General features: G+C 44.2%; 1 protein-coding gene across 1 annotated transcript in view; it reads left to right on the forward strand.

The window, feature by feature from the left end:
• Positions 1-11,442, forward strand: part of DDX52 (DExD-box helicase 52) — a 38,979-nt gene that overhangs the window by 1,042 nt on the left and 26,495 nt on the right. Inside the window, exons 2-14 of the mRNA XM_068104433.2 lie at positions 1,619-1,688; positions 2,106-2,347; positions 2,680-2,865; positions 3,049-3,198; positions 3,377-3,470; positions 6,960-7,032; positions 7,268-7,774; positions 7,913-8,003; positions 8,114-8,236; positions 8,461-8,611; positions 9,143-9,218; positions 10,413-10,484; positions 10,698-10,769. Of these exons, the coding sequence (XP_067960534.2) occupies positions 1,619-1,688; positions 2,106-2,347; positions 2,680-2,865; positions 3,049-3,198; positions 3,377-3,470; positions 6,960-7,032; positions 7,268-7,774; positions 7,913-8,003; positions 8,114-8,236; positions 8,461-8,611; positions 9,143-9,218; positions 10,413-10,484; positions 10,698-10,769 (1,907 nt within the window). The remainder of the gene's footprint in view (positions 1-1,618; positions 1,689-2,105; positions 2,348-2,679; positions 2,866-3,048; positions 3,199-3,376; positions 3,471-6,959; positions 7,033-7,267; positions 7,775-7,912; positions 8,004-8,113; positions 8,237-8,460; positions 8,612-9,142; positions 9,219-10,412; positions 10,485-10,697; positions 10,770-11,442) is intronic.

Genomic DNA, 11,442 nt, shown 5'->3' on the forward strand with positions numbered 1-11,442 from the left:
CCTGACAACAACAACAGGCATTTTAAGGCCATTTTCCCTGCGAGAGCGGGGGTTAGCCTTGCGGTCCCCATGACGATCTTCTCCATTTTGCCCTATTTTCTGCATCTCCCCTTGTTAACCCCCTTGCCCGCATTTCTTCTTCCACCATCTTTAGCCAAGTCTTTCTCGGTCTTCCCCGTCCTCTACTTCCTTCTACATTAATTTCCATCACTCTTCTCAACCAGTCACTTTCATCCTTCCTCAACACATGACCAAACCATCTCAACCCGTTTCTCTTCACAGCATCAATCACAGGCAATATTCCCATCATCTTTCGCAATTCATCATTTGTCTTCCTCTCTCTCAACGATACTCCGCACATCCACCGAACTATTCACATTTCCACCCTTTCCAGCCTTCGTTGGTGCTCGACGTTCATTACCCATGTCTCGCTTCCATAAATCATAAGACTTCTCACACATGCAGCATACACCTTTCCCTTCAGCTTCAACAACACTCCCCTCCTCGTCAGCACGCCACTCAGTTCCTGAAACTTCTTCCATGCACATCTCACTCCAGCAACCGTTGCCGAGTCTGATCCACCTTCTCCATTCAGCATGTCTCCGAGGTAGCAAAATGCTTTCACACCTTCCTGCTTCACGCTGTCTCCAAGATCCAACTCAACATTTCCTCCATATGCAGCTCCGTCTGTGCACACCTTACACTTGAATGTAGCTGCCACACTGGTTAATGACCCTCTCAGGCCACTACATTTTTGATGAACCCACTCAGCGCACATTGTACATTGAATGGAGTTCATTCCGACACCCTTCCTGCACACAGCACACGGCCACTTCCCAGTTCTTTCTACCTCACCACATGCTTTACCACTTGCAATCGCCATCGTCTTTCCGATATTCTCCTTCAGACCTTTTGTCTCCATACATTCCTTCCACTTGTTCACCTTCTCCTTCAGTCCATCCATACTTTCTGCAATCAACACCAGATCATCTGCATACAACAACTCCCACGGTAAACCCTCCTTTACGTTCCGAGCCAGCACCTCCAACACAGCTACCAATAGTTGTGGACTTAGTACCGACCCCGATGCACTCCCACCTTCACCTCAAGCTCACCACTGTTCCCGTCCTTCGTCCTTACAGCTGTGCGTGCTCTTTTGTACATTGCCATCACTACTCTGATCAACCATTCCTCCACTCCTAACTTCCTCAATGCCCATGTCACAACTTCACGTGGAACCCTATCGAATGCTTTCTCCAGATCAACAAACCCAAAAAACAACTTCTTCCTCTTCTCCATGTACTTCTCCTGCAACTGCCTCACAATAAAAAGTGCGTCTGTCGTTCCTCTTCCTGGCATAAATCCAAACTGCATTTTGTCAGTCCCTGACAGATTACCACATTAAATTAACAAGAATAACGAAAAAGGCAAATGGATGGAAGCAAGACTAATGAAAAATTATTGCTGCATTAGAGATCTCTCCCCTTCCAATCAAATGTTTTGTTGCCTTGCACCCTCTAACAGTGGCACAATGCGTGACGTCATTTCTGTCAATAGTCCAATATTTTGGTTTATTGCACAGGTGCGCTCATCCATTTTCTTCGTATTTTTTTTTTAGGTATTCAAGTCCACGTGCAGTTCTGATCCAACGTGGGACGATCCATGGTGGAGAGAAAATGATGCCGCTGGTTAGTTTACTGAAACCGGTCACCTGGCCACTGATTAAGGTTGTAGTTTCCAGCAAGTAAGACGGTCTTGAGGCATTGGATTGCATGACCACACTGTTAATTGGCCGCTGTTGTCTGAGACTGCGATATCTACATATTACGTACATAAAAATGTTCCCTGTTGCCCGTTTCCTATCTACCGCCCCTTATCCCTCCCATCCCCCCATAGATTCCTTCCTTCCCCTGCCCTTTTACTCTCACCTTTCCACCTACCTTTCTCTCATCTTCCCTTCCTTTTCATAAATTAGTTTTCTAAATTCATCCCCATTCTCTTATTTTTATAGATGGCTAAGTTTAATCAAGTTGTATTTGTAACATGCAATTTATTTGCAGTGACTTTGTTTACTCCTTCCTTGTATTGCTTATGTTGCCCCGAAGAAAAAGTGGCCAACAGGATTGTCGGAAAACGTGCACTCGAAGGAAAGAGTGGAGAGCCTGCAGTGGGAAACACCGATGATGATGAAGAAGAAGTGGAGGAGGAGGAGGAGGAGGAGGAAATGGGAATTGTGATGATGACAGACAGAGGACGTGGGTTCATGGAGAGGAGGTTGAAAAAGAAAAAGAAAATCTTGACTGCAGAAGTTAAAGCTGCCAAAGCTGAAGCAACGAGGAAGCAGACAGTAATACGTTCCTTTCTTGTTTGCGTGCTTGTGTGTGCGCGTTGTTCGAAGCAACTAACGTAGGTCATTGATATAAGCATTTATAATTTAATAGTTTGATGCTTTACTTTAAAACAAACACTCAATTATTTATGTATATATTTTATATTTTATTAGGGCAAATGGGAGAAATGGAGAAAGAAAATAGGGCAAAATGGAGAACATTGTCATGGGGACCGCAAGGCTAACCCCCGCTCTTGCAGGGAAAAATGGCCTTAAAATGCCTGTTGTTGTTTGTTGTTGTATATTTTATATTTTATTATTTATATATTTATGTATTTTTTGGCCTTCAGGTCGCGATGACCCGTCGGGCCCTTCATGTCCGAGTGAAAGGTTGCGATGTTCCCGACCCTGTGTTGACATTCGAAACGCTTGGTGAGACCTTTAACCTCTCGGAGCAGTTGCTAAAAAATGTGGCTTCTCTTGGATTCAAAAGGCCCTCACCTGTGCAGGCGCAGAGCCTGCCCGCCATGCTGAAGGTGTGAATCGAGCCGCGGATGCTGTTGCATGCACTGTATACGCTTTTATTAAAACAGGAAATATAATACGTTTTTGTTTTTCAGCGATTATTATGCTCTGGATTCGCTGAACCGTTTCAATCTTTTTCATCTTTCTTTGTATTTCCTCTCATTCTTTATTTATTTAATTATCCTTTCTCTCAGGGTCTTGAAGTTTTGGTCGCTGCTCCTACAGGCACTGGTAAAACCTTGGCCTTTTGCTTGCCCATCGTGCACCATCTTGCTAAAGACAAGAAAAAGTACAAAAGATTACGAGCTGTTTTGCTCTCTCCGACTCGAGAATTGGCTTCCCAAGTACGGATTTTGCTTTCTTCTCTTCTTTCATGCCAACATACTGCCAAGTATTGTGGATTGCTGCCCACCGCTCCCCCAACTCCCACCTCCCATCCTTTTATGATACCCGTGCTCCATGCTGCCCATGACCCCTTTTTTCCTTCGTTCTTTCCGTGTCATTTTGTTCTTCTACTCTTAGACTCGGATTATGATCGAGAACATTGCAGAGGGATTGCGCCTGTCTGTCTATCTCCTCCACTCTGCACAATGTCCTCCTGAAAAGGGCCGCTGTGGTATGTACCGTTTTGTCTCGACTCCATTACTGTTAAATATTTGGCTATTTACGTGATGGTCTATAAACGTTATGAACGACATGACAGCCCACCAAAGTTCCACCTATCTAGCACATATATCTCTTCCTGAGACAGACAGCCATCTACCATGCACGTGAAGTGAAAATGGGCTCAAGCAATGGGTTCACTTTGTCTGCCTTTCTGTCTGCAAGCGTCGGTTTATGACCAAGGAACTACCTAATTTCAATTGAATGTATATTTTGAACATGAATCGGAAAACAAACCTACAGTTTAGCCGTACTCTGGCTCTGAATTTGGAAAATTGTTAGGAATCTCGATCGTCCTGATCACGCATGTACAAAGAGGAGCAAGGTATTTTTAAACGGTGAAGACACTTCAATATTTGCTTCCATCTGTCCGTCAAAAATGAAGAAGAACCTTTCTAACCCACCGTGTGTAATTCTAGTGGGTTCTAAAGGTTAATTCTAATGGGGTCTAAAGGGTAATTCTAGTGGGTTCTACAGGGTAATTCTAATGGGTTATAAAGGGTAATTATAATGGGTTCTAAAGGGTAATTCTAATGGGAGATTATAATGGGTTCTAAAGGGTAATTCTAATGGGTTCTAAACGGTAATTCTAGTGGGTTCGAAAGAGTAATTCTAGTGGGTTCGAAAGGGTAATTCTAATGGGCTGTAAAGGGTAATTCTAATGGGCTCTAAAGGATAATTATAGTGGGTTCTAAAGGGTAATTCCAATGGGTTCTAAAGGGTAATTCTAATGGGTTGTAAAGGGTAATTCTAATGGGTTGTAAAGGGTAATTCTAATGAGTTCTAATGGGTTCTAAAGGGTAATTCTAATGGGTTATAAAGGGTAATTCTAATGGCTTCTAAAGGGGTTCGTTTATTTCTAGGCTTTGACTATTTCATATTTAAAATGCCAAACTGAATCGCTTCCTTCGGAAACGGGTGCAATTTAATTTTTCTGGCAGTCAAACAGAATTGAAAACCATTTCAAAAAGAGAACTTACTGTTTTTAAGGACATCCTAAAGGACATAAACAACGGGCACAAATAACTAATTTAACGTGTTGAATAAGGTTGTGTAAAAGACGCTGCGTCAACAGTGATAAAGTTCCCCCAAAAAATTCTAGTCTTTAAAATCTTTCTTTTATTTCAATTTAATTATATATTTGAACACAATAGAACACAAGTTGCCTTTTTAGAACTTTCAAAAACCTTTTGTTTAGCAGTACTTGGACGAAATATTATGGCATTTTGCGTCATCTCGACCAATCAAATTTGCCGCTAGCTCTCTCAGACAATATGGTGGCTCATAGGATTCGGATTCGGAAGAGGGTCAGAAAGCAGTATTCAGGATTGCAAAGCAGATAGCGAAAGAGAGGTGTGATGTGATGGGGGTGAGTTGCTTGAAGGATGAAGTGGGACAAATCGTTGTCGACCCAGATGGAATTAAAGGAAGATGGAAAAGATATATGGAAATGCTGCTGAATACAGAGAATGAATGGGATGGCAACATAGAGAGTAACCCAGTTTTAGGACCGGCAGAGAAGATAACTGAGAAGGAAGTTGAGGAAGCGATAAAAGCAATGAAGGGTAGAAAAGCGGGAGGGCCGACGGGAGTTGTGGGAGATATGTTGAAGGCAGCAGGAAGTTGGGGTGTGAAGAGAATGATAGAGATCTGTAATCTGGTGGTGAAAGAAGGCCGCATTCCAGTGGATTGGGAACTGAGTACCCTCGTCCCTCTATACAAGGGGAAAGGTGACCCTCTGGAGTGTGGCTCATACCGAGCGATAAAGTTATTGGAGCATGGAATGAAGGTATTGGAAAGGGTGTTGGAGAGGAGGATAAGGAAGAAAGTGAAGATCGACGAAATGCAGTTTGGATTCATGCCAGGAAGAGGAACGACAGACGCGCTTTTCATTGTGATGCAGTTGCAGGAGAAGTACATGGAGAAGAGGAAGAAGTTGTTTCTTGGGTTTGTTGATCTGGAGAAAGCATTCGATCGGGTTCCACGCAAAGTATTGACATGGGCATTGAGGAAGTTAGGAGTGGAGGAGTGGAGGAATGGTTGATCAGAGTAGTGATGGCAATGTACAAAAGAGCGCGCACAGCTGTAAGGACGAAGGACGGGAACAGTGGTGAGTTTGAGGTGAAGGTGGGAGTGCATCAGGGGTCGGTACTAAGTCCACTACTATTTGTAGCTGTGATGGAGGTGCTGGCTCAGAACGTAAAGGAGGGTTTACCGTGGGAGTTGTATGCAGATGATCTGGTGTTGATTGCGGAAAGTATGGATGGACTGAAAGAAAAGATGAACACGTGGAAGGAATGTATGGAGACAAAAGGTCTGAAGGTGAATATCGGAAAGACGAAGGTGATGGCAAGTGGTAAAGCATGTGGTGAGGTGGAAAGAACTGGGAAGTGGCCCTGTGCTGTGTGTAGGAAGGGTGTCGGAGTGAACTCCATTCAGTGTACAATGTGCGCTGAGTGGGTTCATCAAAAATGTAGTGGTCTGAGAGGGTCATTAACCAGTGTGGCAGCTACATTCAAATGTAAGGTGTGCACAGAGGGAGCTGCAGATGGAGGAAATGTTGAGTTGGATCTTGGAGACGGCGTGAAGCTGGAAGGTGTGAAAACATTTTGCTACCTCGGACACATGCTGAATGGAGAAGGTGGATCAGACTCGGCAACGGTTGCTTGAGTGAGATGTGCATGGAAGAAGTTTCGGGAATTGAGTGGTGTGCTGATGATGAGGGGAGTGTCGTTGAAGCTGAAGGGAAAGGTGTATGCTGCACGTGTGAGAAGTGTTATGATTTATGGGAGCGAGACATGGGTAATGAACGTAGAGCAGCAACGAAGGTTGGAAAGGGTGGAAATGCGAATGGTTCGGTGGATGTGCGGAGTATCGTTGAGAGAGAGGAAGACAAATGATGAATTGCGAAAGATGATGGGAATAGAGCCTGTGATTGATGCTGTGAAGAGGAACAGGTTGAGATGGTTTGGTCATGTGTTGAGGAAGGATGAAAGTGCCTGGTTGAGAAGAGTGATGGAAATGAATGTAGAAGGAAGTAGAAGACGGGGAAGACCGAGAAAGACTTGGCTAAAGATGGTGGAAGAAGAAATGCGGGCAAGGGGGTTAACAAGGAGAGATGCAGAAAATAGGGAAAAATGGAGAAGATTGTCATGGGGACCGCAAGGCTAACCCCCGCTCTAGCAGGGAAAATGGCCTTTAAAATGCATGTTGTGTATGTTGTATAGGAAATAGAGATTGTACTTGGAAACACAATAAGCAAGAGTTTAAAACACCCTTCCCACGTCATTTTTTTTTCCTCTAGACTGTGGGGTAAAGTTATCGATGAACTCTCTAGTTCCTCGTTTGATTTGGATATCACCTTCATTGGAACATGTTTCGTTTTTGCCCTCTCCTCCTGCCAAACGACGTATTTATCGAATATCGCACGTTCCTTTAACAGATATCTTGGTGTCTACACCACAGCTCCTTGTTAATCTGTTGCAGAGAAAACCTCCAGCCGTCAATTTGTCCAGGTATCCGTAACATCCTGCCATTGATCCAACCTTCCTTGTTTCCTTTGTCTGCAATATCATTTTGATTCGACAAAAAAACGAGTGCTTTGCATTTAAAATATTTATTTATTTATCCGTCTAAGAATGAAACATTCACGGATTACACTAATATCTTATTTCCTATGATTATACTCTGCAATTATTATCTTCCTTCTTCCCCCCCCCCCCCCCCCCCCAATGTTTTCCCCTCAATCAGGGTTCAGTGGTTGGTTTTGGATGAAGCTGACAAGCTGTTTGAGGGTGATGATAATGTAGTTGGCAATACTGCAAAGGGGGACAATGAAGAAGAAGAGTCTGGAAAACTCCGGCGAGATGGTGAAGGCGACCAAGTCGACACCAACGGGAAGCGAGCAGCTGCAGGAGGAGTAGGACAGAAGGAAGAAGGCAGAAAAAGTTTTGCCGAAAACGCGACGAACTTGGTGGCAGAGAATAAAGATGAACCGAGTGGAGATGGTTTGCCGAGAGATGAAGATGAGATGCAGAGTGCGCGGAGCAACAGCAAACATAACGAATGTGGGAAAGAACGGCGAAATGAAAGGCAGCGCGCGAGTTTTGCGGAGCAGCTGAGCATGGTCATGGCCGCTTGTACAGAATCGGGTGTACAACCTCAGAAGGCCCTGTTCAGCGCGACGTTAACTGCCAAGGTTGACAACTGGGTGAAGGAAAACCTCACCAACCCCATTCGCATCATGGTGGGGACAAAGTAATTCTCCAAGCCATCACCCTCCTACACTCCCACACAAGTGCCTATCATCTCCTTCATCCTGGCGATAAATGATTCCTTTATTTCCTGCAGCTCACTTTTCATTTGCACCTTTTCCCCTCGTCTCGCTCTCCCCAGGAACACTCCTTCGCTTCGTGTTCACCAAGAACTTCTCTTCGTCGGGGGAGAGGATGGGAAGAGAGTTGCAATGCGCCAGTTACTGACACAGGTCAGCCGCGTGGGCCCGTTGACTGATGTTTTCACACTTCCTTATTGGTGTGGATGCTTGGAGCCGGTACAGAAAGCTCTTAATCCATTATTTTCATCTTGTTTTTTCAGAATATGACTCCACCCATCCTGATTTTTGTCCAGTCGGTGGAAAGGGCCAAGCAGCTAGCCCATGAACTGGAATTTGATGGACTTCGAGTTGGACAGTTACATGGGCAGCAAACACACACACAGGTGTTTCTTACCGTGGTACCACGGCCATTCTGTTTTGCACGCCATGCAAAATATTAATATGTGGAAGTCTGTAGCTTTTTTCCACTTGGGTTGGGACTTCCGAGGGAAATGGAGAATAAGTTCATTTGGATCTCTGCTTCAGACGTTACTTCCTGCTCAACACTCATTGTTACCCCTTTGTTATTTGATCCCTCGGTCACTCTGCCGTTCTCTATTTTCTTCAGCGACGCGATTCGCTTTTGTCTTTCCGCTCGGGCAACATCTGGCTTCTCATCTGCACGGACCTTGCCGCACGAGGTTTGGACCTCCCAGCCACCCGACTCGTCATAAATTATGATCTCCCTACGACTTCTGCAGCCTACGTGCACCGAGTTGGTGCGTCAATAGTTTTCCATTGAAATATTGCATTGCCACTTTTGATAAGGACTAGTGTTTTGAATCCTAGTGTTTTGAATGGATACGTCATTCTTGTAACTAGCCCGTTTCCCACACAGCGACGTCTGTCTGTCTGGGTCGTAACATTTTACCATTTGAGTTTTGTTATCAAATTTAAAACAAAGTTTTATTATGAGAAAATGGAGAAGGCAAATTAATAATTTTGTCAAAAGGTCAAAGGTCAGCAGCGTCACACGTAATCTTCAGTTTTCATCCAATTGACCTGAAATTTTCAGAATTTGCATATTGGGTCACTGAATTGGTTCAGCAATCAAAAGCTATACTCTGATTGGCTTTTTTAGATCAAAAGGTCAAGGTCGCCTAACATCGTTATTTATTTAGTTTTTAGCTGTTTCCGTCATGTTTAGCATACGGAAGAAGTCTGAATACAAAGTGTATGCATACGGGCGTTGCATTTTCAGATGCTTTCTAGTTGCCATTGGATTTCACTTGCTTCGTTTTTGTTTACAGGCCGAACTGGAAGAGCAGGTAATTCTGGAAAAGCCGTGACCTTTTTCACAGAAGATGACCGGCCCTTGCTTCGCAGGTTATTGTTTCATTTATACGTTTGTGCATGTTCTTGCAATAATTTATTTGCCCTTCCCCCTACATATTAGGGGAAATCCATAATATATACCATGAGGTAAAGAATATCAGGTAAAGAAAAGATGGTGCGATGTATTCCTTGCACTCTTCCTTTTTTTTTTTTTCCCCCCCCCTCCCCCCAAGTCCATAGCCAAGTGCTAATACGATATTGTTGATCTTGTATATAATGGCTCTTGATATTATGTAAAACTCAATTATCTAATATATAAAGCACTTTCTAACCAATAACTAACTAACTAACTGACTGACTGATATTAATATTCGGTACCTTCCTGGTGTCGGAAAAGCTGAAATTTGGCATCCTGACAGACATTGAAGCGTGTGCACTGGCTCTGGATAAAAGTACTTTTGGAAAATAAGTGGGAGGGGCTGGAAGGATGGCCAAAAGGTTTGCACACTCACCTCTGAGCTGTCTATCCTGGGTTTGAATCACGACTCAGCTATAAACTGTCGTCTTGGTGTTTCACTGGTAAGGAGAGGCATTGGTGTGTGCCATCCTTTCAATGGATAGCTGCAGGACCCGTTTGACGACATTAGTTGGTGGATGTCAAGAATCCCACGATGTCCTTCCTGAAGAGGAAGAAACCTATCGCCGGCACCATAGCCAAGTCCAAATTCCTGTTCCAGCATACTGGGGGGTAGGGGAGGGAGCACTGCATCAGTGGCACAGCCGTTCCCAGCAGCAAATATGCATTTTAACTTTTCTGATTAGTTGTTTTAGTTAGGAACTGGCAGAATTACCCGGCGTTGCCCCGAAAATAGTCAGCCACGCTATTTGGTTTTGATATTCTGTTTATTTGTAGTGGGCTTTTTATAGTCGGAGAAAGCCACGCCCCTAGTCTAAATCTGATGCGCCCATGTTTTTTGTCGTGAAAAGTTACCCCCCATGGACCCCTCTTCCCTCTCTGTCACTTACTTAGGCTGTCAACCACAAAACCGAACAAACAGACGTTCACAAATAGGGATATAGATAAAACGGCTAAATACCATGGGCTCGCTTGAAACCTCACCAAATGGAATGGTGTTATTCGCCGGATGGAGAAGTGAACATGACATTTCGATCGTTGGCAAAATTCCATTTGCCGTTCAATTACCTTGAGGTTTACGGTCTGTGTTTGTGTTTGCTCATCCACAGTCTGGCGGAAACCATGCACAGAGCCGGAGCACCTGTCCCTGACTACCTGCTGGCTCTTGAAAAATTGTCCAGGTAAGTAACATCATTTTGAAGTGGAGGATGGGAAGAGAGGTAGATTTTGGAAGGTGGTATGAGAGAACCGGATCAGATGTGACCAGACAATTGATAATGAGATGGAGTGTAGTGTGGGTTGTGAATAAAGAGTTGAGAGAGCAGGAAGTGAGGTGCATGTTCGAGTACTTGATACTTTTATCCTCAAGTTGGGGAAAATGCTTTTTCTTGCAGGCGAGAAACGAAAAAGGTCATCAAACGACCGCCACGCCGAGAGCCGATTAGTGTTCATTTTGAGGTGCACAGGTAACTACACCGTATTGACCGTGTTGTGGAGCATGAACCATGTTTTTAGTTTAAGAGGGTAGACTTGACACTTTTGAAGAATACTTTATGACAAGGCCTTGAGGAGGTGTTCACACAAACGCCTGATGTAACGTGTTGATTTGTGAATGAAGAAAGCAAAAGGAATAAAAAAACAACAACGTCTGCATTATAAACTGCTCATGCAGCCAATATTGTCATGTGACTACCCTGTAGTGAACACCGCAGGGCGACACGGATGACCAAACAAGCTTTACTCCAAGACGTTCAATCCAAAAAATGACGGTATTCTTGACACGTGAGGGAAAAGAGGATGATGAACTCACCTGGATGGCTTCCACCTGACTTCTTCGCACCTGGATAAATTAATTCCAAGCCGACACAGGGTTAAAATGTACAAAAATACCGGCTTTATTAAAGAAAATGCCGGTAACAAAGAATGCACGATAAAGAAGACCCGAAGACCCGAATAGACAAAGGGAAATATAACTGTGAAAATAAATATGCGTTTGTGTGGAACTTAGCTCTAATCGGCTCTTGAACCTCATCAGGAATCGTCCCGGTTCCCGCGTCCGGGTGCGCGAAAATGCGCTCGTGGCACGAAGTCTTTGCGCGGGAACGACCTGGGCGCGCGCAGCTCGCTCTTCCATCCGCC

This window comes from Myxine glutinosa, chromosome 3, assembly GCF_964187855.1.
Source record: "Myxine glutinosa chromosome 3, kmMyxGlut1.1, whole genome shotgun sequence".
In the NCBI taxonomy this organism is placed as follows: Eukaryota; Metazoa; Chordata; class Myxini; order Myxiniformes; family Myxinidae; genus Myxine; species Myxine glutinosa.